Source organism: Budorcas taxicolor, chromosome 25 (genome assembly GCF_023091745.1).
Source record: "Budorcas taxicolor isolate Tak-1 chromosome 25, Takin1.1, whole genome shotgun sequence".
Classification (NCBI taxonomy): domain Eukaryota; kingdom Metazoa; phylum Chordata; class Mammalia; order Artiodactyla; family Bovidae; genus Budorcas; species Budorcas taxicolor.
In genome coordinates, this window is record NC_068934.1 from 24,893,788 (window position 1) to 24,920,239 (window position 26,452).

Below are 26,452 nucleotides of genomic sequence, written 5' to 3' on the forward strand. Positions count from 1 at the left end.
TTTTTTTTTTTTTCAGTTCAAATAACTGAATTACTGATACACTCTTAGGCAGAATTAACTAGTTAAAAAACTGAGGCTAGGGGAAAGCAAAAATAAAACAAAAAGCTAATCTGTAGAAAGTCTAGTGACAAACAGGCAATAATATGGATTTAAAGATAAAAATAAAAGATTATTTCAAAAACTAAACAAGCCTATAAAATCTAATCCCAAATTCTTTTTCATATTCTTTTCCATTACAGATTATTACAAGATACTGAATATAGCTCCTTGTGTTATGGACTTCCGAGGTCGCTCAGTGGTAAAGAATACTCCTGTCAATGCTGCAGATGCAGGTTCAATCTCTGGGTCTGGAAGACCCCTGGAGGAGAAAATGAACCCATTCCAGGATTCTTGCCTGGAAAATCCCATGGCAGATGAGCCTGGCGGGCTAGTCTATAGGGCTGCAAAAGTCTGACGCGACTGGGCGTGTACATGCGCATATCTTGCATTATACAGGAGGTCCCTGTGGTGTATCTATTTTATATACAGCAGTGTGTATATGTCAACCCCTTTCCCGTCTGGTAACCGTAAGTTTGTTTTCTATATCTATGAGTCACTTCTGTTTTGTAAATAAGCTCACTTGCCCCATTTCTTTTATTTATTTATTTTTTTAATATTTTTATTTATTTTTTGGCCTTGCTACGTGGCATATGGGATCTTAGTTCCCTGACCAGGGATTGAACCCACATCCCCTGCGTTGTAAGCACAGAGTCTTAACCACTCAACCACCAGGGAAGTCCCCGCCCCATTTCTTTTAGACTGCACATATAAATAGTATCATGATGAGCTGTCTTTACCTGACTTACTTCAGTTACTATGATAATCTCTAGGTTCATCCATGCTGCTGCAAATAGCATTATTATTTTATTCTTTTTTATGGCTAATATCCCATTATGTGTATACACACATACACACACACACACAGAGTTTTTTCTTTTTCCATTTATCTGTCAACGGACATTTAGGTTGCTTTCATGACTCGGCTATTATAAACAGTGCTGCTATAAACATTGGGGTACATGTATCTTTTCAAATTAGAATTTTCTCCAGATTTATAAGCCCAAGAGTGGCATAGCTGGATCGTATGGTAACCCTATTTTTAGTTTCCTAAGGAATTTTCATACTTTTCTCCACAGGGGCTGCACCAATTTCATTCCCACCAACAGTGTAGTAGGGTTCCCTTTTCTCCATACCTTCTCCAGTATTTTTATTTGTAGACTTTCTGATAATGGCCATTCTGACTGGTGTGAGGTGTACTTCATTGTAGTTATGATTTTCATCTCTCTAATAATTAGTAATACTGAGCATTTTTTCATGTGCCTGCTGGCCACTTGTATGCCTTCTTTGGAGAAAGATATATGTGAATTTCTGAAACAATATTCCCAATTCCCCACAGTGATTGAAAAAAATTGTTAATTATAACTGGATATTCTACTTATAAAAATAAAACAATTACTTGCTAACTCTTTTATTAAAGAGAATTATTGACATATTACGTTACATTTATATAACAGAGTAGTCATACAATATTCATAAGTTATAGATATTTGAGACTACAGGAAAGATGAACTCTATTAACAGCATGGATTCAAGGCTTGAAGAACAAGATCACATTCTGTTTGCTGCAAAAATGCATTTTAGGAGCTACTGATCCTCTGAGTTCAACATATATACCAGAAGAAAAAAAACAGACCATCTAGTTAGATGCATCAGTAAGCTAGTTGTCACCTTGAGAGTCATTTGCTAAAGCTATTATAAAGTGAATAAACTGGGAAACAGGAGATAAAACCTATCGTCCAGCCAAAGTGAGGAATAGGAAAGGAAATGATCCTAAATAACAAAATAGAGACAACCAAATATATCTGCAGAGTAAATATAAACATAAAATCTCATCTGCTGCCACCTTGCCCCCTCCCTGCCAACCCAGTTTAGAACCATGGTCAAATACGTCATCTCCCCACCCCAACACCATTTCCAATAATTCTTAACATAAGCTAGTCCTCTTGTTAATTCACCACGCTAATTTACAATGTCCAGGCGGCAGGAAAAACTTCAATCATTTAAAAGTAATTCTGCAAAATACTTTGTTGGTAAGACTGAAAAAACAGGAATTCTCATACTACTGTTGGCAAGAAAGCAGAATGGTAAGATAAGTGCTATGAAGAATTTGGTAAAAATTGTTAATACTGTATATGCATTAAGTCTTTGACCCATCAATCCCACCTCCAGGAACATGAAATAAAATGAATAATGTATAAGAATATGCAATACATTATTATTTGTAATAGCAAAAGAATAATAGAATTTTCATGAATGTTAGTTATTTATATTACATTTATCTAGACAATGGAACATTATCCAGCCATAGAAAAGAATGAGGAGTATTTCTCTACAATGATATAGAATGATGGTCAAGATATAATTTTAAATTTTTAATTTTACACAAAGCATAGAACAATACACAGAGTATGTTAACTCTGCATAACACAAGGGTAAAAATGTAAATATATACATATCTAATATTTTAAAAATAAGCCAAAAGCTAAAAAGGAAACAAAAATTTATCTATTAACTAAGGGATAGAAGAATGGAATCACTGAACTTTTCTGTAATTAAAACATAAATTTAAACTAAAAAGAGAAAAAAGCAATTCTTCCAAACTGAGGAGAAAGAAAACAAATACATCTGAAGGTATGTCAAGTTGGTTACATAACCAAAGGAAACTCATTACTTCAAATAACTGTGTGTGTATGCTCAGTTGTGTCTGACTCTTTGTGACTCCACGGATTGTACTCAGCCAGGCTCCTCTGTACAAGAAATTTTCCATGCAAGAATACTGGAGCAGGTTGCCATTTTCTACTCCAGGGATTGAACCCATGTCTCTTGCATCTCCTGCACTGGCAGGCAGATTCTTTACCACTGCATCACCTGGAAAGTCCCCCTCAAGTAACTGTAAAACACAGTATTTAGACTATGTATTTCTCATGAGATATATATTCTAGGACAAAAGAAAATATAAGGAAATCATAAGTGAAGTTATAAAACTTCATTTACAAATTTTGTTACTAGTAAAATTCATATAAAATTTTTGAAACTATTATATAGATATATGATAGAACAAATAAGCAATTATTATTCTAAGAATCAAGATTTTTCTACAAAGAGATACAGTATAAAATCAAAGAATTAAAAATTCCATAATCTTAAATTGGAAATATCAGTGTAAACTCATGGCTTTTTTTAATATTAAAAAAATAAAGAGACACATGCACCCCAATGTTTATCGCAGCACTGTTTATAATAGCCAGGACATGGAAGCAACCTAGATGTCCATCAGCAGATGAATGGATAAGAAAGCTGTGGTACATTACTCAACCATTAAAAAGAATACATTTGAATCAGTTCTAATGAGATGGATGAAACTGGAGCCGATTATACAGAGTGAAGTAAGCCAGAAAGAAAAACAGCAATACAGTATACTAACACATATATATGGAATTTAGAAAGATGGTAATGATAACCCTGTATGCGAGACAGCAAAAGAGACACAGATGTATAGAACGGACTTTTGGACTCTGAGGGAGAGGGAGAGGGTGGGATGATTTGGGAAAATGGCATTGAAACATGTATACTATCATGTAAGAAACGAATCACCAGTCTATGTTCGATACAGGATACAGGATGCTTGGGGCTGGTGCATGGGGATGATCCAGAGAGATGATATGGGGTGGGAGGTGGGAGTGGGGTTCAGGATTGGTAACTCATGTACACCTGTGGCGGATTCAGGTCAATGTATGGCAAAACCAATACAGTATTGTAAAGTAAAATAAAGTAAAAATAAAAATTTAATTTTAAAAAAATAGCTATATCTGTCTACTAAGAGTAACATACAACCAATGACAGTCCAGTAGTAATGAGCACTCCTAGATCCCAGACTGTGATCTCTAGATACTATTTCCCAGTGAAAGAATCAGGATTCTTTGGTTCCTTCCAAGTTTAGGCAGTATAAAGTGACTGTAAACAGTTTTATACTATCAGAAAGTATAATCTGAAATACAAACATACATTTTTTCTTTTCATCATTATACTGTGGATAACTAGAAATTGTTAAAGGGATCTAAGAGGTTAATTCAAATGCTTATCATTAGCTAAACATGGGCCAATTCAAAAATCAAAATAATAATTAGAATGATTCAAAACACATCAAATATGAGTTCATAATGACACTACAAAAAAAAAAAAAACCCCTCCAAAAATTCCTTTAGAAAATGCTGCAGAACAATTCATTATTCTAAAAATGTTACATAGAAAATATCCAGCATTTATTGCCCTTTCAACTATAAACTATAGTTCATAACCAAGTATTTGATGAAAGTACTTAGTAACAAAGAACAAATGATAGAATACCACTATTTTGCAATTTCTAATGAAATAATGAATCTAAGAGATCATTTTCAATGAATTCTAAAATCTTTAAGTCAAACACTGATAGGGAAATTTTTTTCCTGTTTTGAATTCCAACTAAGATCCTGAGAACAGAAAAAGGGAGGAAAGGAAGGGGAGAGTGTTCCACCATGACAACCCCACTAAAGCCACATGGAGTAGAGTAAAACGTTGTGATGGGGAAAGTGGTTACTTCTGAGTACTAAATCCGTGACTAGTTTGTATGATTCAGTTTTAGAAGAACTGAAGAATTAAAACAAACAAATCTAATCTAAAAATGGGCAGAAGACCTGAATAGATATTTTTCCAAATAAGACATACAGATGGCTAACAAGCACATGAAAAGATGTTCAATGTTGCTAATTATTAGAGAAGTGCAAATCAAAACCACAATGAAATAAACATCACTCACATCTGTTACAATGGCTATCATCAAAAAGTCTACAAATAACAAATGCTTAAGAGGATATGAAGAAAAGGGAACCCTTCTACACTGTTGCTGAGAATGTACATTGGTGCAGCCATTATACAAAACAGACTGGAGGTTCCTTAAATCACAAACAGAACTACCATAAGATCCAGCAATTCCACTCCTGGGTGTATATCCAGAAAAAAACAGAAACACTAAATGAACAGGATACATATACCCCAATGTTCATAGCAGCACTATTTGTAATACTTCAGACATAGACTGTGAAGGACAGGGAAGCCTGGAGTGCTGCAGTGCATGGGGTTGCAAATATCAGACATGACTTAGAGACTGAACAATAAGACACAAAAGCAATTCAAGTGCCCAGCACTAGATGACTGGCCTAGGAAGATGTGAAACACACACACACGAATATTACTCAGCCATAAAAAATAGTGAAACACTGCCATTTGCAGTAACGTGAACAGACCTAGAGAATTTTATGCTTAGTGAAATGTCAGAGAAAGACAAATACTATATAATATCATCTATCCGTGGAACCTAAAAAATAGCACAAATGAATGTATATGCACAACAGAAATAGACTCACAAACTTGCGATCACCAAAGAGAGAAAAAGGAGAAGGGACAAATTAAGGGTACAGACTAACCGATACAAATTGTGAAGTGTTAGTCACTGTCAAGTCTGACTCTTTGTGACCCCATGGACTGTACCCCGCCAGGTTCCTCTGTCCACAGAGTTGTCCAGGCAAGAATACTGGAGTGGGTTGCCATTTCCTTCTCCTGGGGATCTTCCTGAACCAGGGATCGAACTCAGGTCTCCTGCATTGGCAGGCAAATTCTCTACCATATGAGCCACCAGATACATAAGCAACAAGGAAATGCTATATATCAGATGAATTATACCCATTATCTTATAATAACCTGTAATGGAATATAATCTGCAAAAATCATGAATCACCATGCTGAAAGTAACACAATATTGTAAATAACACACATATTGTAAATAGCACCATACTGTAAATCAAACTATCCTTCAATTAAAAATAAAAATCTAGAAGAGGATATAAAAAACGGATGAGTTTAACCGACTGTGAAAAATAACTTCAGAAAAAACCAGGTGGACTGAAAAATTATCCAGAGTGCAGTTCAGAAAGCCAAAACATTAGAAAATATGAAAGAGGTGAAGGGGCATGGAAAATGGAGAAGTCTAATAAATATACAATGCTAATTTTAGAAAGATTTACTAAAACAAGATACAAAAAACTCAAACCATAAAGTTTGATAAATTTGATACACAAAATTAAGAACGTCTATTCATCAAATTACACCAAAAAAAGAGAAAAATGACAAGCCACAAACTGCCAACAAATATAATTGATAGAGAATAATGTATCTGTCAAGACAAGCTAGGTTACTCTGCACTAACAAACACCCAAATAACCAACTAAAACCAAAAGAGACTTCTTTCCGATATGACAGATTGACAAGAAACAATGCTTATTATAATCACTCAGGGATCAGGGAAGTCACAGGGCCATATCTAACTTCACAGGAGACAGAAAGAAACATTCTATTATGTGCCTCAAAATAAAGAGAAGCAAAAGACAGAGTAGGCCAAGTAACAGTTTGATAATTGTAATAGATAAACTCTTTCAGAAAATAAAAAGACAAGTCACAAACAGAATGATAAGCAAAAGAAATGAACAGAAATTTTATAGAAGACAATGCTGAAATGAGCTATAAGCTCATTTAAACCTGTTTTAGTTTTGATTTCCATTTATCTAATAATGAGCAATCTTGAGCATCTTTTCATGTGTTTATCAGCCATCTGTATGTCTTCTTTAGAGACATGTCTGTTGAGGTCTTCTGCCCATTTTTTGATTGGGTTGTTTGTTTTTCTGATACTGAACTACATGTGCTGCTTATATATTTTGGAGATTAATCCTCTGTCAACTGCTTCATTTGCAATTATATCCTCCCATTCTGAGGGGTGCCTTTTTATCTTGTTTTTTGCCTTCCTTTGCTGCAATTTTTTTTAAGAAGTAAAACTCTTTGCAGATGACATGATACTATACAGAGAAAACCCTAAAGATACTATCAGAAAATTACTAGAGCTAATCAGTGAATACAGTAAAGTCCCAGGATACAAAATCAGTACACAAAAATCCTTTGCATTCCTAGACACTAACAATGAAAAATCAGAAAGAGAAATTAAGGAAATCAACCCACTCACCACTGCAACAACCAAAAAAAGATACCTAGAAGAGCTGGACTATAAAGAAAGCTGAGCACCAAAGAATTGATGTTTCTGAACTGTGGTGTTGAAGACTCTTGAGAGTCCCTTGGACAGCAAGGAGATCCTAAAGGAAATCAGTCCTGAATATTCACTGGAAAGACTGATGCTGAAGCTGAAGCTCCAATGCTTTGGCCACCTGATGCAAATGACTGACTCCTTGGAAAAGACCCTGATGCTGGGGAAGACTGAAAGTGGAAGAAGGGGACGACAGAGAATGAGATGGTTGGATGGCATCACCAACTTGATGGACATGAGGTTGAGTAAGCTCCGGGAACTGGTGGTGGACAGGGAAGCCCGGAGTACTGCAGTCCATAGGGTTGCAGAGAGTCAGACACAACTGAGTGACTGAACTGAACTGAGGAATAAACCTATCTATGGAGACATAAGAGCTGTATACAGAAAACTATAAGACATGAATGAACAGGTAGAGAGACATACGATGTTCTTGGATTGGAAGAATCAATATTGTGAAAATGACTACTACCCAAACCAATCTACAGATTCAATGCAATCCCTATCAAATTACAATGGCATTTTTTCACAGAGCTAGAACAAAAATTTACCAATTTGTATGGAAATGCAAAAGGCCACAAACATCCAGAGCAACCTTGAGAAAGAAGAATCAAGTTGGTTTTCGTGACTTCAGACTATACTATAAAGATACAGTCATCAGGAGAGTACGGTACTGGCACAAAACAAAATACAGACCAATGGAACAAGATAGAAAGCCCAGAGATAAATTCACATACCTAGGGGCAACCTGTCTTTGACAAACGAGGATATATTAAGAATAAGAATATATTATAAGATATATAATAAGAATATGTTAAGACAATGGAAAAAACATAGTCTCTTCAATAAGTACTGCTGGGAAAACTGGACAACTACGTGTAAAAGAATTAAATTAGAACATTTCCTAGCACCATACACAAAGATAAACTCAAAATGGATTGAAGACCTAAAGGTAAGACCAGAAACTATAAAACTATTAGAGAGAAACATAAACAGAACACTCTTGGACATAAATCACAACAAGATCCTCTATGACCCACCTCCTAAGGTAATGAAAATCATGGCTTCTTTAACTTGTCCCTCGAAGTACTAAGAATAGCGCAAGAGAATGAACTGAAATTCCAAGGAATTAGGGAGTACTTAACTAAAATCAGCTCTGTAAGGGCTCAAAAAAGTATGAAAGTAGGTGTTTTAAGAGGCTGTGAGAATTTTGTATTTCACTCCACAAAAATGATGATGATGCCCCGCCTTGAAGCTTCATAAAGATATAATTTGTCATTTCTCAATCACATGATTAGAGGTTTTCTAAATCCATGTTGTGAAGCACTGGAGCAAGATTATTTATTATAAACTGGTAGAATTTATATGATTACTCATGGCATGTGAATCAAATATCTGTCCCAGGATAATCCTTAAGTAGAACCACTTCATATTAATTATTATAATAATTATGACTAAGCCAACTCAGTTACATGAAACAGAGCTTGTAATGAACACCCATCTGCTTGCAAATGCAAACTGTTAAATTTTAGGAGCTTACTTTCATTCCCTGGCAAAGGTAAACAGTATTATTGAAAAAAAAATTTTTTTTAATTGTTATACAATTTTAGAGTTTGAAATCAAAATTAACAAAAACTTCCTGGTCTCTGGCTAATATACTGAAAAATTTTTGTAAGGACAGTTGATTCATACTCCTGAGTAACTTATGCCCTTTACCTTCATAATTAAAATAATTTACAACTTATTGAGCAAAATGATTTTTTTTTAAAGTAATGCACACAGGACTTGGCACAGGGAATTATGGAGAGCCAAAAACAAATAAACCCAATCCAATCAATCATATATGAGCACAGAATGAATCTCTTGGTAACTGCCACTTCCAGAACTTTGATGAAAGAGATACAAAACATCTAAAATATATTTCAAAAGCAAAAACTTTATCCACAATACGTAAGTGTTTCAATATAAACACTTTGTTTAAAGGACTAAATATTTTCACTTACATTTGGTCTCAAGCCCCAAAGGGTTAAATTTCTCCTATAGCTTTCAAGATTATAAAACAGCCTCCTCTCTAGAGTAACAAATAAAATGGCTGCAGAGTGTGATCTAAATTTTAATCTAAACAAATATTAAATAAAGGAGAGGCTAGGGAGCGATTAAGAATGCAAGTAAGAACATAGGTAAAGATGATAAAACTGAAATAACTGAACGTAAGAGGCCTAGTCTTAATTATATTTTTACTGTTTTCATTTTATTCTTAATTCAGAATAAAGAAAAAAATTTAAGAAAAAAAATACTTACAAACCACAATTTCTGATTCAGTATTCAAGTACTGTAACTATTTCTGTTACTATTTAAAATACTAAAAAAAAAGCCTATTGAATGTATATTTTGTACTTTACCTGAAATAATCATGTAATATTAGTATGCTGCTGCTAAGTCGCTTCAGTCGTGTCCGACTCTGTGCGATCCCATAGACCGCAGCCCCCAGGCTCCCCCGTCCCTGGGATTCTCCAGGCAAGAACACTGGAGTGGGTTGCCATTTCCTTCTCCAATGCATGCAAGTGAAAAGGGAAAGGGAAGTCGCTCAGTCATGTCCGACTCTTTGCGACCCCATGGACTGTAGCCTTCCAGGCTCCTCCACCCATGGGATTTTCCAGGCAAGAGCTTCTAATTTATTTACAGAGCAGCAAACTGATAATTATTCTTGAAACATACATATAATACATTTTAATATGAAGAAAAATATAAAAAATCCCAACCCCAATAATCCACATTAATCAGCTGATGTTTGTATTTCTTTGCATTCATTATAGGCAGAGTCAATTAGTAAATACTAGCCATGGAAATAGAGGATCTTCTGCTTTTACAAAGGGCTCAAAAGCCAAGAGAGAAGCACCCAGTATGTTCTTCCTTCAAGTATTAATATTCCTGATTTCACATATATTATCATTTCCAGCTTTTATTAACTGAATAATCTACTCAAGCAGCTCATTCTTTAGTTACAGAGTCCTTAAAAGTTTGTACAACTTTCAAAATGAAGTCTTAAGAGTAATCGACAGATCTCACCTCAGGAATTCATCTATGAAGTAAAGATGGGGTCTGCAGATGAGAGACTCTTCAAGTACCTGGAGTCCCTCCGTGTGTCTTTGACAAGTAATCCTGTGAGGTAATTCGTCTATATGAACATGAGGGCATGTACTGAATTAAACAGATGCCATGATTTGTCACTTTTATACTTCATGGTGCCTGTGAATAAATAGCTGGTCTACCTCAACAACTTCTCAAGGTAACAACTGAATACCTAATATTTATATTCATGTGGAAATATAGTTTCAATATACTTTTTGTGTTTATTACTGAGAAATATATAGCTTGCTGACTTTTAAAAAATCACGCCTTTTTTCCCTTAGAATTTTAAAAAACTTCAGCTATTTTTCAAAAGAGAATTAATCATAATCAGAAACTACTGATTTAATGTGGTTGAGTTTCACACTGAATTTTGGCATTGTATATATACTGGCTCATTTCTGTTTGACATAGCAAGAAATGCCAATAATTTTTTTTTTCTTTTATTGGAAGGGATATCTTTATAGGAGCCCGTAGGTTAGTGTTGTCAGGTTTAGCAAATAAAAATATAGGATGCCTAGCAAAATCTGGATTTTAGACATACCTACAGTACAAAATTATTTGTTATTTTTTTCAGAAATCCAGATTTCACTAGGTGCCCTGTATCTAGCCATACTACAGTAGGTGCCTTGATAAACCAATTTTTAGACTTTTTAGCCCAGCATAGTCTTGAAAAATTTTAAATAGGGATTGTTATAAATTGATCAGTCATAGAATTTCCAAGCTGTAAGAGTCTAAGGTAGGTTAGTTTTGATTTCTTATTTGTATAATAGATGAATGCTTATTTCTATGTAAATATAAAAATATATTCTAGCCTTCTCTCTATATGCATATTTATGCATACATGTATGTGTGTATAAAATGTAGATAAAGGGCCAGAGGGCCAGAGTGACAAACTATGGTTGGAGGTTAATGATATGTAAAAGAATTTTTTTGATATTCTGATATTCTGGATATTTCTTAATTTTGGCTACAGTAAGATAAAAATCCTTGACAGTATAATTTTTAAAATAAAAAGACCCTACCTGCTGAGAGACATGAGAGTGAGGTTTAACTAAGGAGTATGAAGGTGAAGGGTGAAGGTGAAGTTGCTCAGTCGTGTCCAACTCTTTGTGACACCGTGGACTGTAACCTACTAGGCTTCTCCGTCCATGGGATTCTCCAGGCAAGAATACTGGAGTGGATTGCCATTTCCTTCTCCAGGGGATCTTCCCAACCCAGGGATCGAACTCGGGTCTCCCGCACTGGAGGCATATGAAGAGTGAGCAAAGAATCTCTATTATTTCAACTTTACCTTTCCATATTTTACCATTTTAGTCTGTTCTCTAGGGTGTAAGGAGAAGGAAATGGCAACCCACTCCAGTACTCTTGCCTGGAGAATCCTGTGGACAGAGGAGCCTGGTGGGCTCCATGGGGTAGCACAGGGTTGGACATCACTGAAGCGACTTAGCATGGCATATTATGTGCCAGAATGTTTTATGAAATTTCCATGTATTAATTCATTTAATCCTCACAAAATCCCTATAAAGTAAGTACAATTGCTGTCTTCATTTTAGAGAGAAGGAAACTGAGGCACAGACAGGTTCAGTAATATACCCAAGGTAACAAACCAAGATGCAGCAAAAGAGCACCAAGAATTCAGGTGTCTGACTCTAGAGCAATAAATATTCTTAACTCTGTTTCATCTGTGCCTTCCTCTGATGTATAGAAAATTATAAATAAGATTGTGTCTGTGGCCAGTGAATTTCTGTCTGGAAAAGTTCTCTTAAATATTCTCTCATCATTTACTCATACTGATCCCTTTGACAAATTCTGACCATATCAAGTAAATCCTGGTTCCCAATCTCAGAGAATGGAGAAAGGTTTATGAACAATTAATACTAATACACTGTAAAAGTATATAATAGAAGCTTAAACTAAATTGCAAAGAAAGGGGGAAAGAGATTTATGTGATCAAGGTGCAAAAAGGGAAAGCTGCACAGGTGAGGTGATGTCTGAAATGAGTCGTGCAGAAATTGTGGCAAGTTGCCAGACAGGGAAGGTAGAACACATCAAATGAAATAAGTCAATCTGCTAACACAGATTTCTCTCATCATCAGTATATCCCACTAAAAGACAGATTATTTGTCAAAAATATAAATAATAACATGATTTTAGAAAGAGAAATAAAGGGCATTAAAACAACAGTAGTCTCTGTAATCAAAAGCACATATTTTACAATTTTATGCAACAAGTTACCTTATTTTTTATTTTGAAGCGTTCATTGGCTTCCCAATGGTAAAGAACATGCCTGCCAATGCAGGACACATGGGCATGGCAACCCACTCCAGTATTCTTGCCTGGAGAATCCCATGGACAGAGGAGCCTGGCAGGCTGCAGTCCAAAAGGGTGCACAGAGTCAGACACGACTGAAGTGATTAAGCAAGCACTTGTTTGTTTAATTATTATCATACTGATTGATTTTAAAAAATACCAGAAGTCAGGCAATGAAAAGATGACTTTTTCTCTGATGGAACAACAAAAAAATAAGAAAAATAAGGGGAAAGATTGACCAGAGAATACAGAGTTGAAAGTTACATCTTACATTCCTTATCTTGAACCACTGGACATTAGATTATGTCTACTTTTAAGTAAAAAAAATACATACTAGACATAGACAATTTTATTTTGCTTAAACTTTTCAGAGTAATATACATAAAAGAGAAAAAAAAGACGACTAAAAAAATCCTTAAATTCAGGTCATAAGCATATTTCTTATCAAGGACTGGAAAGGCAAAAATGTACCTATACAATTAAAAATTTGTGTTGCGAATCAATCTCTTATACTTTCTCTAACACTAAGATTAATTCAGCTTATCTAACTTACTAAACTACTTACATAATTATTATTACATCATTTAAGGTAAGAAGAGAAATCAGGAAAGGCCACCTAATCTTCATGGCAGTTGGCTGACATGGCATGGCTTCACTGCCAGACCAAACTAAAAACAACAAACACATTTCAACAGTTGAAAATGTAACCTATGACACGCTTCACGGCCGAGATTCTACAGTGTTGATAAACCAAATGACAAGTCATGTTTCTAAGTGATAAAGTCTAAAGTGATAAAATCCTGAAAAGCTATTTACCAACAATAAAGAGTATTAAATGTGAACGAAAGGTACCCCATTATTGTGGGTATGGGCGGTACATGCATACACACTACACAGACACCGGTGGTGGTAAAATGGGATGGGAAAGCTGAGAAAATTTTAGGCCATTTCTGTGAAAAGCAAGCCTAGACAGAAAAATCACAATGGACAATTTGAATGTATATAGTACGTGATCGTGACAATGTAACTTAAAGTTCACCTAATGTATAATTTTGCTGATGGTCCTGATGACAGAAAATAACATGTCCAAACAAGATTCATCTCTGGCAATTGTATTATGCAGTGCCACGATCTTATCTATGTAAACATTTGTAAGGAGAAGATGCTGAACACCTAGATGGCAAACAACAACATCAAATCAGTCTATCTGGGCTTACTGGCTCATAGGACAAGAATTAAGGATGCTTACTTTGAACAGCATTATTAGGCCATCAGTAATGACAGGTCATAAAGAATGGCTCTACTGGTACAATAAAATGTAAAATATGAGAACAGATATTCATAGGCATGCATAGTAACATCGATATAAACTTTCTATTTAACCGATAGCAATTTTATCTATTTAGAAATTTCATTCAATAAAAATAAAAATGTAAAATTAAAGAGAGACCTAAATATGGAAATTCGTAATTCTAAGAGGCAAGTTTATTAAATGACACGCTAACAACAATGATTTGGGTTTTAAAAACACATTCTTATCTGAGAACATCTCGCAAAATAAAAGCAAAGTTCGTGAACATCTGCAGACAAAAAACATATCTAAATTAAGCCATGAAACAGTTAGTGGACCACAGTCGAAGCAAACAGATGTACATCTCTACAATATATGATGCCTACATTGCTATATTGGATTACAAGTTCATTAAACATCTGTGTCCAATTCTTCAAGGTACATTCTTTTTTTTTTTTTTGGTTCTTTCTGGTTCAAAACACTTTTAAAAAGAAAAAAAAAACACTACGCCATAGTTTAAATTTGAATTATTCTAATTTTTGCATCCCTACTGCTGTATGTAAAAAAAAAAAAGAAAGGAACTTCCAAAGACAGGATTCTAATGCAAGGTATTTTAATTCTAAAATGCTGGTTCAAGAAAACGTGGCTTTAAAAATCATTGTTTAAACAACTTGGGTTTAAGTAGGAATATCTGAAAAAATGTTGGCTGTATTTTAGGAAGCATACTTGCTTCTTGTTTAGTTACGTAATTAGAATTTTCCAGCATCCAGGCTCAGAAATTCTAATATGTGTACCAAAGTTAGGAGAGGATCTAGAATATATTATAAATGATATTGCCAAGCCACAAAGATGACTCTATGACTGCTGTAAGTTACAGTGTCAAATGCTCCCTCTAACGTGTTTAACAAATCTGCTAGACACCAACCTCACTGATGCATACAAGGAAAGGCTGACAGCAAGATAATGCAAACTCTAAAATTATACCTTTGTGCGGAGAAAAAGAAATTTCTTAGCCATCACATGCTGGACACATGTATTTTTTTCCCTTTCTGAAGGGTTTCTGAATGCATCTCGGTTGCAAAGAACGCACCCTTTTCATATCGGGTTCCAGTGACTCTGTATTGCTTATGTGACTGCCTTCCTGATAGAGGCAGAGATCATTCCTGACCAAACCCCCAAAATAAAAAAGTACTGGAACAAGAGCCCAGGGTCGGGGTCACACAGTGGATGCGGGAATTATGAGAGGTTTGTCAGGTAGGAACTGGAGCCACAAAAGAAACAATTTCTGCCAGCAACACCACCAGAGGCAAAAAAAAGAAAATGCCCTGGCTTCTCCTTTCATAAATCTCCCATTCAGTTCAGTTCAGTTACTCAGTCATGTCTGACTCTTTGTGACTCCATGAATCGCAGCATGCCAGGCCTCCCTGTCCATCACCGACTCCTGGAGTTCACTTAGACTCACGTCCATTGAGTCAGGGATGCCATCCAGCCATCTCATCCTGTCGACCCCTTCTCATCCTGTCCCCAATCTCTGCTTTTTAATAATGCTATCTAGGTTGGTCATAACTTTCTTTTCAAAGGAGCAAGCGTCTTTTAATTTCATGGCTGCAATCACCATCTGCAGTGATTTTGGAGCCCCCAAAAATAAAGTCTGACACTGTTTCCACTGTTTCCCCATCTATTTCCCATGAAGTGATGGGACCGGATGCCATGATCTTTGTTTTCTGAATGTTGAGCTTTAAGCCAACTTTTTCACTCTCTACTTTCACTTTCATCAAGAGGCTTTTTAGTTCCTCTTCACTTTCTGCCATAAGGGTGGTGTCATCTGCATATCTGAGGTTACTGATATTTCTCCCATTAGATTTCCCAAGTCCAACTGAAGTTGGCTGTCACAGGAGCCGAGGAAAAGCCACCTGCAGTTTTAGCCCATCTCCATCAGACAGCAGAAAACAGAAGGGTGTAAAATGAGTCCTAGGGAAACAAGCCCAAGACCAGCACAGCTTTCAATAAAGCTCACATCATAATCGTGACAATCTCATAAATTCACTCAACAGTCAGGTTTTTGTTATTATACCAATCATGGGGTCGCTAAGAGTCAGACACGACTGAGCGACTTCACTTTCACTTTTCACTTTCCTGCATTGGAGAAGGACATGGCAACCCACTCCAGTGTTCTTGCCTGGAGAATCCCACGGATGGAGGAGCCTGGTGAGCTGCCATCTATGGGGTCACACAGAGTCAGACACGACTGAGGCAACTTAGCAGCAGCAGCAGCAGCAGCAGCAACTGGCTCTAAGATTTCAATTTCATATTAATACTTCTCTTGAGAGTCCCTTGGACTGCAAGATCAAACCAGTCCAACCTAAAGGAAATCAGTCCTGAATATTCATTGGAAAGACTGATGATGAAGCTGAAACTCACATACTTTGGCCACCTGATGTGAAGAGCAGATTCACTGGGAAAGACTCTGATGCTGGGAAAGACTGAGGGCAGGAGGAGAAGGGGAGGACAGAGGATGAGATGGTTGGATGGCATCACCAACTCAATGGGTATGAGTTTGAGCAAACTCCCGCAGACAGCGAAGGAGGCAAGCCTGGTGTGCTGCAGTCCATGGGTTGCAAAAAGTCAGACATGACTGAGCAACTGAATGACAATTAATACTTCTAGACAGTGTTTCAAGTTTCAAAGTTCCTGAAACATCAATATCCAGAAGGATAATTCTGCTAGCCTGGTCAAGAACTATCAGCTGGTTACCTGAGGTGACAGGAAGTTTTAGTAAGGTCTTTTTTTAGTTTGCTTACAGTATAATCTGGGGTAATTTAAAAGATGCATTTCCCAAGAAAAATAAAATGATCCTTAGAGAAATAAGGGCTACATTAGGCAATACTTAGTACAAACTACTTAAGCTGCTGTCAGGCAGATGCCTCAAATGCACTTTCCCAAAGCACCTCTCTGTAGTCTTTAAAGAGGTGTTAGGTTTTCAGTTAGATGTAACTAAATTCATTCCTTCTCACTCAATTTTTAAGGGAAATCAGAGTACTGATACACATTACTTTGTTAAGAAGAACAAGGGTATTATGATCAAGAATTGTTAGAAGACAACCTTAGCATGAAAAAACTCAACATACTGTTTTAGATGCAAAAGAGAAACTGCCAACAGTGACTGTCACAGGCTCTGAACTGAAATCACGACATTAAATCTAAAAGCGCCCTAATTCTAGCTATTTTGCTAGAATTGTTATTCAAAATTTATAGATAATTATCAAGCAAAACTCAATCTTTCCAAGAAGTTTTGATAAATTCACTTAATTAAAATACAGGTATCAAATACAGTTTCTTTAAAAAAAAACCTTAATACTTTCCAAATAGTTATTAAGAACTACTATATACTTGTCTTAATAGAAGTAGCATATCAACAGGTCAAATCAGTTGACAAATACCATTAATTTTACTTTATAGACACTTTAAATACTCTGACCTTGATTTGTGGTTTCAAAAGAAACTATAAAGCTATATAATAATATACCTTTATTTCATTATTTTAATAATGCCAATAAATACTATTTTATGTGGTATAGGTGGAGAAGGAAATGGCAACCCACTCCAGTTTTCTTGCCTGGAGAATCCCATGGACGGAGGAGCCTGGTGGGCTACAGTCCACAAGGTCGCAAAGAGTCGGACACGAATGAGCGACTTCACTTCAATAACTCACAGAGAAGGCAATGGCAACCCACTCCAGTACTCTTGCCTGGAAAATCTCATGGACGGAGGAGCCTGGTAGGCTGCAGTCCATGGGGTCGCTAGGAGTCACAACTGAGCGACTTCACTTTCACTTTCACTTTATGTGGTATAGGACACATGGCCAAAGAGATCAGAAAGATAGGCTATTCAATATGACAACAACAGTAGCAACACCACATTATTTTGACATGAACAGTCTTAGTAAATCCTTAAAGAATCCTTGTAGGCTTTTAGGCAAACATAGTTAGGTCTCAACAAATCTAGAAAGTAGTATTATGACTTTAAAATTTAAAAAGATAATATATTCTCTTCTTAAAGATTACAAATTGCCAGTAAATAAGTGCCACTGCAGAATAAACTACCATAGAAACACTGTAGCTGTTTTTAAAATAATGCTACCATTCTGCCATTTATCAAATATAATAAAATACAGAATACTTGCTACTTTATTCATTGCCTTTAAAAAAAATTAATGAAAGTAGTTTTGTGTGCAAACACTTACCATCCATTCAGATATAATAACATCCACTTTTTCTACAGGAAGACGAACTTCTTCAATTTTTCCTTTAATTAGTGTAATAGTATCTTCAAGTTTATTTAATCTGAAAAATGCCATAATGGACAAATTAAAACAAATTCTGAAAACTGGTCAAACTACTAAAATTCTCGGCAACTGTTCTTATTACTTTATAGAACTCAAAGTATGTTTGTTCAAAGTTTTCTTATTCCCCAGCATTACAATCGCTCTTTGGTCACTTCATGAATCCCCAAGAATGTTTGTGGTTAATAACACAATACAGCTGAACCAGTGTTTAAAAGTACAGCATAAAAAGAAACTCAAATGCTATTAAGAATACATGTCAATAAAGTAAAAAATAAAAGTTTTTTAAAAGGACAGGTGGAAACAGACCAGACAACAAAAGCATATTTTAAAGGGAAGTAGTTTGCCATAGCAGAGAGTTAGGGCCAGAAGCTTTACTCTGAATTCCAGGTCCCCTAGCACTTGTCAGCTAAGTGATTTTCAACAAATCATGTAACATCTCACTGAGCCTGAAATCATGAATAAAACAGAAATAGATACCTTCCCAAACTATTAACACCTCTACTAACAGTCTATTATGAGGATGAGATATTTGTGAAAGCTATGTACACATCCTCTAGCAGTATATAACAGCAAGGTATTATCATGAATAACAATATACTGCATGTTACATAAACTTGAAACTTTCCTCCCATCATAAATTATTTAACTTTGTCCAACAGCATTCATTAGATACTTTTATATCCCTGGTCATAAGATTAGCACATATTTTTCATCCCTTCCCTTTGCAATTTCAAATAAATAACACAGATAATTTCAAAAAGCTAAAATTAAGCTACTAAGTTTGTATCTAGTTAAATAAATTTACAGTCTTCAAAGGCTGTATATCTGAATTACAAAAGATTTTTTTCTGCAAACAATGGAGGGATTCTCCTCCTGTAAATTTCACTGAAGTATTACATACATAAAATTAAATGCATTTTTACGGGTAAATTTTTTTGAACTTAAAAAAAAAAGAGAGAGACCTGAGTGGCCACCATCATCATACAGATTATTTTATGTAGAATATTACAATTTTCTCAAAAAGATTCATCACTGCCCTTTCCCACAAAACTCTACTATCCACAGGTAACTATTAAATTCTTTCTTTTACTACATATTATGATTTGTACTTTGTAGTTTTATATAAACAGATCATATTGAATGTACTCCTTTGTGTCTGGCTTCTTTCAATAAGCGTTACTTTTTAGATTCATGCCTATTTTTCTGTATATTAGAAGTTCGATTCCTAGTTACTGTTGAGTAGTATCCTACTGTATAAATAAAACACTTTTTGTCTATCCACACATCTGACGATGGATTTCTGGATTTCCACTTTTGGACTACAATGAATAAAGCTGCTACATGTTTATGTATGTACCAGAAGTACTCAGTTAAATGGAAGTGAAAGAACTTTTTAAGAAATTGCCAGTTTGTTTCACAAAGTTCATATATGATTTTACATTCTTACAACATGTGAGCATTTCTATTGTTTCACATCCTTGTAAACTTAGTATAGTATCTTTTTAATATTAACTGTGTGGTAAGATCTCATTATGGTTAAAAATTGAACTTTCCTAATGCAAGTCTTTTTTCCATATGCTTACTAGTCATAATCCCCTATTATCTTTTGATCAAACATTTTAACCATTTAAAAAACTGGACCAGTTGTATTCTTATTTTTGAATTTTAAAAGTTCTTTACATTTCTGGATAAAAACTCTGGAAGAAAATAGTGAATATTTTCTTCCAACCTGTGGCTTTTATTTCTGTAATAATATGTTTTAAAAGCTAAAGTTTTTAATTTCGATAAAGACCAATTTATCTTTTGCTTTTCATATCCAAGAAATCTTTGCCTACATCAAGTATTTTGACCTATGCTTTCTTCTAAATTTTTTGTTTCCATTTTGAGTTAATTTTTCCAATATATCATCATGATCCTTTTTCCCATATATAAATATATAATGAAAAAACTTTGTTAGAAAAACTATCATGAGTGATAGCTGCAACTCTATGGAAGAAAAAGTCTCACCAACCCATGGAATTACTTCAGAATCATTGTCAAAAACCAGCTAAGCACAGATGTGTAAGCTTATCTCTGGACTTTCAATTCTGCCCCAAGATTTAGATGCACATCCTTGCACTAATACAACACTTTGTTGATTCTTATATAAGTCACAAAGTCTGACTGTATATATCCTTTAATTTCATTCTTCTTTTAAAATTCTTTTGGATATTCTAGGCCATTTGTGTTTCCATATGAATTTTAGGATCAGCTCACGGTATCGTTCTGCATTTTTTAGTGTTTATGCTTTGAACATAAACATATTTTGCTAAATTTACCCCTAAATGTTTAATGATTTTGATTGCATTGTAATGGTATGTACTTTTTAAGTTTCAACTTCCAGTTGTTTATGGATAATAACAGAAGCATAATTGATTTTCATATTTTGACCCTGAATCCCTCTGACTGTTGTAAAGGTTTTAGCTTTAGCACAGTTTTAGTGGCTATTTTACAGATTTCTTAGGATTCTACGTGTACTTGATCATGTCACTTGGGAGTAACGAGTCTTAGTTCTTTCAAATCTATTGTATTTACTGCCATTTATTGCCTTCCTTTAAACGTTATTTATGGCACTTGTTAGATCCCCCGAGACAACGCTGAATAGAATTGGTAAGAGTGGACATGGACATTCCTTGTTTTATTTTCAGTTATAAGGTGACAGCATTCATTTACTGTTACTTAAGATACACTTTCTGATGGTCCAGTGGTTAAGAATCCATCTGCCAATACAGCAACATGGGTTTGATCCCTGGTTCAAGAAGATTCCACATGCTGCAGAGCATCTAAACCCATGTGTCATAACTACTGAAGTCAACCTACCTAGAGACTGTAGGCTGCAACTACTGGGCTTGTATGCTGCAACTACGGAAACCTGTGCACCTAGAGCTTGTCCTCTGCAACAAGAGAAGTCACTTCAATGAGAACCCCATGCACCACAAGGAAGAGTAGCCCCTGCTTGCCACAACCAGGGATAGTCCATGTACAGCAACAATGACCCAGTGCAGGCAAAAATAAATATTTAAAATATCCTCAAAAAAAAAAAAAAAAGAAATCAGAAAACATTTCTACTGAGTTATTAATAAGTTTTGTAGGGAATGGTTCAAATCCTGGTGATCACGAGCATCTTCACAGGCTTTTTCTTTGCAGATTATCACTGTAGAAAATGTTGCAAGATACCAGAGAAATACATGACAAGGAAATACTGACCAATGTCAGAGGGTACACTGGGGAAGAAGCTGTTAAAACAGTTCATGCACAGCACCTACTGGGGGACATTCATTTCATGGATGAATTTTCCATTAAATGTGACTTACCATCCTAGCATTGTCTAAAAAGTTGTTAGAAATATTAGCAATACACTTTGATATGCTTTAATTTTCACTGTCTTGTTTTGTGTTTTTTACAGAAATACAACCAATTTTTACATACTATGTTTTCGTACTATGAACAATTATATGCCAACAAACTGAACAAACTAGAAGAAATGGACAAGTTTCTAGAAATACATGGCTACCAAAACTAAATCAAGAAGAAATAGATAATTTGAAGAGACCAACCACTAGAAGTGAAATAGATTCTGCAATAATAAAAAATTCCCTGCAAACAAAAGTCCAGGAACAGATGGCTTCACTGAGGAATTCTACCAAACATACAAAAAAGAATTTACATTGATCCTTCTCAAACTCTTCCAAAGACTAAAGTGGAGGGAGCACTCCCAAAGTCATTCTATGAAGCCATCAACACAGTGATATCAAAATCAAAGATAATACCTAATATATATATATATGTATGTATATATAATTAGAGGCCAGAATACCTAATATATACATATTTTGGTCTCTAATATCTTTGATGAATTCATCAAAGAAGCCAATATTTTTAATGAATACAGATGCAAAAATTTTCAACAAAGTATTAGTAAACTAAATCCAAAAACACATAAAAAAGATCATATGCCATGATCAAGCTGGATTCATCCAAGGGTCAAAAGGATATGTCAACACACTCAAATCAGTCAATGTGATACACCACATCAACAAAAGACAAGACAAAACCACATGATCATCTCAACAGATGGAGAAAAAGCATCTGAAAAAGATTCAACATAACTTCACAATAAAAACTCATATCAATGTGGTGACAGAGAACATATTTCAAATAATAAAAGCCATTTATGAGAAATCTACAGCCAACATATACTCAATGGTGGAAAAGTTGAAAGCCTTCCAACGACTACAGGAAGAAGACAAGAATGTCCACTCTCATTGCTTCTGTTTAGCATAGTATTAGAAGTCCTAGCCACAGCGATGAAACAAGAAATAAAAGGTATCCAAATTGGAAGGGAAGAGGTAAAACTGTCATGATATACAGATGATATGATACTTAACTCTAAAGCCTTCACACAAAAACTACTAGAACTGATAAACAAATTCAGCAAGGTAGCAGGAGATTAATATACAAAAACTAATTGTATTTCTTTACACTGAAATAGGAAAAAAAAAAATCTCTTGAAACTGCATCAAAAAAATAAAATCCTGAGGAATAAACGTGATCAAGGTGACAGACTTACACACTGTGAAATATAAAACACTGATAAAGGAAACTGAAGACAATTTAAAAAAATGGAAGGATATCCCATGCTCTTGGACTGGAAGAACTAATACTGTTAAATGGTCATACTACCCAAAGCAAGCCAAAGATTTAATGTGATCCCTATCAAATTACCCATGACATTTTTCAAAGAACTAGACAAATAATTCTAAAATTTATATGGAATCACAAAAGGCTCAGAATTGCCAAAGAAATCCTGAGGAAAAAGAACAAAGCTGGAGTTCCTGAAGTTCAAACTATGCTATAAAGCTACAGCCATCAAACCTACATAGTATTGGCACAAAAACAGACATGGGTCAATGGAACCGAAAAAAACCCCCAAATAAACCACATACCTACAGTCAATGAATCTCTGACATAAGAGGAAAGAATATACAATAGAGAAAAGATAGTCTCTTCAGCAAGTGGTGGTGGGAAAGGTGAGTAACAATATATAAATCAATGAAGTCAGAACACTCCATCACAGCATATATAAAAATGAACTCAAAATGGCTTAAAGACTCAAAGACACGACACCATAAAATTCCTAGGAGAAAACATACGCAAAACAATCTCTGACATACATCGTAACAATGTTTTCTTAGGTCAATCTTCCAAGGCAACAGAAATAAAAGCAAAAATAAACAAATGGTACCTCATCAACCTTATAACCTTTTGCACAGCAAAGGAAACCATAAATAAAACAGAAAGATCACCTACAGACAGGGAGAAAATATTTGCAAATAATGCAGCAGACAAGGGCTTAATTTCCAGAATACACAAATGCAAAAAAGCAAAATGGCTGTCTGGGGAGGCCTTACAAATAGCTGTGAAAAGAAGAGAGGCGAAAAGCAAAAGAGAAAAGGAAAGATATAAGCATCTGAATGCAGAGTTCCAAAGAATAGCAAGAAGAGATAAGAAAGCCTTCTTCAGCGATCAATGCAAAGAAATAGAGGAAAACAACAGAATGGGAAAGGAGATCTCTTCAAGAAAATTAGAGATATCAAGGGAACATTTCATGCAAAGATGGGCTCAATAAAGGACAGAAATGGTATGGACCTAACAGAAGCAGAAGATATTAAGAAGAGATGGCAAGAATACACAGAAGAACTGTACAAAAAGGATCTTCACGACCGGGATAATCACGATGGTGTGATCACTCATCTAGAGCCAGACATCTTGGAATGTGAAGTCAAGTGGGCCTTAGAAAGCATCACTACGAACAAAGCTAGTGGAGGTGATGGAATTCCAGTAGAGCTATTTCAAATCCTGAAAGATGATGCTGTGAAAGTGCTGCACTCAATATACCAGCAAATTTGGAAAACTCAGCAGTGGCCACAGGACTGGAAAAGGTCCGTTTTCATTCCAATCCCAAAGAAAGGCAATGCCAAAGAATGCTCAAACTACCACACAATTGCACTCATCTCACACGCTAGTAAAGTAATGCTCAAAATTCTCTAAGCTAGGCTTCAGCAATACGTGTACTGTGAACTTCCTGATGTTCAAGCTGGTTTTAGAAAAGGCAGAGGAACCAGAGATCAAATTGCCAACATCTGCTGGGTCATGGAAAAAGCAAGAGTTCCAGAAAAACATCTATTTCTGCTTTATTGACCATGCCAAAGCCTTTGACTCTGTGGGTCACAATAAACTGTGGAAAATTCTGAGAGATGGGAATACCAGACCACCTAACCTGCCTCTTTAGAAATCTGTATGCAGGTCAGGAAGCAAAAGTTAGAACCGGACATGGAACAACAGACTGGTTCCAAACAGGAAAAGGAGTACGTCAAGGCTGTATATTGTCACCCTGCTTCTTTAACTTATATGCAGAGTACATCATGAGAAACGCTGGACTGGAAGAAACACAAGCTGGAATCAAGATTGCCAGGAGAAATATCAATAACCTCAGATATGCAGATGACACCACCTTTATGGCAGAAAGTGAAGAGGAACTAAAAAGCCTCTTGATGAAAGTAAAAGAGGAGAGTGAAAAAGTTGGCTTAAAGCTCAACATTCAGAAAACAAAGATCATCGCATCCAGTCCCATCACTTGATGGGAAATAGATGGGGAAACAGTGAAAACAGTGTCAGACTTTATTTTTTGGGGCTCCAAAATCACTGCAGAGGGTGATTGCACCCATGAAATTAAAAGACGCTTACTCCTTGGAAGAAAAGTTATGACCAACCTAGATAGTATATTCAAAAGCAGAGACATTACTTTGCCAACTAAGGTCCGTCTAGTCAAGGCTATGGTTTTCCCAGTCGTCACGTATGGATGTGAGAGTTGGACTGTGAAGAAGGCTGAGCACAGAAGAATTGATATTTATGAACTGTTGTGTTGGAGCAGACTCTTGAGAGTCCCTTGGCCTGCAAGGAGATCCAACCAGTCCATTCTGAAGGAGATCAGCCCTGGGATTTCTTTGGAAGGAATGATGCTAAAGCTGAAACTCCAGTACTTTGGCCACCTCATGCAAAGAGTTGACTCATTGGAAAAGACTCTGATGCTGGGAGGGATTGGGGGCAGGAGGAGAAGGGAATGACAGAGGATGAGATGGCTGGATGACATCACTGACTCGAAGGACGCGTGAACTCCGGGAGTTGGTGATGGACAGAGAGGCCTGTTGTGCTGTGATTCATGGGGTCGCAAAGTGTCGGACACGACTGAGCAACTGAAGTGAACAAACAGCTCATACAATGACCAAAAAAAAAAAAGAAAAAAATCAAAAAATAGGCAGAAGACCTAAATAGGCATTTCTCGAAAGAGATACAGATGGTCAACAGGCACTTGAGAAGATGCTCATTATCACTACTAATTAATTATTAGAGAAATGTAAATCAAAACTATCATATTATACTACCTCTCTGATCCGAATGACCACCATTAAAAAGTCTCCAATTAACAAATGCTGAAGAGGATGTGGAGAAATGGGAACCCCCCTATGCTGCCGGTGGGAATGTGAATTGGTGCAGCCACTATGGAAAACATTATGGAGGTTCCTTAAAAAATTAAAAATAGAACTACCATCTGATCCAGTAACTCCACTTTTAGGTAAATATCCAAAAAAACAGAAACATTAATTCAAAAAGATACATTCACCATCATGTTCACAGCAGCACTATATACAAAAGCCAGGACATGGAAGCTACTCAAATGCCCATCAACAGATCACTGGATTAATAAGATAAGGCAGGGACTTTCCTTATGGTCCAGTGATTAAGAATCTGCCTTGTAATGCAGGCTTGATCCCTGGTCGGGGAACTAAGATCTCACAAGCCGCAGAGCAACTAGGTCTATGTGCCGCGACGACTGGGCCCTCACACTGTGGAGCCCGTGTGCCAAAACTGCTGAAGGTCGAGCACTCTGCAGTCTAAGTGCGGCAACTATTGAGCCCTCATGCCACAACCAGAGAGTCTCTGCACTACAACAAAAGATCCCATGTGCTGCAACTGAGTCCAGGGGCGGCCAAATAAATAATTTTTTTTAAGATCTCACACACACAGAGATATACACAATGAAATATTACCC

General features: G+C 35.8%; 1 protein-coding gene and 1 non-coding gene across 2 annotated transcripts in view; both read right to left on the minus strand.

Annotated features, from left to right (window-relative positions):
* Positions 1 to 26,452, minus strand: part of PRMT3 (protein arginine methyltransferase 3) — a 133,639-nt gene that overhangs the window by 69,230 nt on the left and 37,957 nt on the right. The window contains exon 10 of the mRNA XM_052662216.1: positions 18,199 to 18,298. Within this exon, the coding sequence (XP_052518176.1) occupies positions 18,199 to 18,298 (100 nt within the window). The remainder of the gene's footprint in view (positions 1 to 18,198; positions 18,299 to 26,452) is intronic.
* Positions 702 to 774, minus strand: TRNAV-UAC (transfer RNA valine (anticodon UAC)). Its single transcript has one exon. It is a non-coding gene; the product is annotated as a tRNA-Val (tRNA).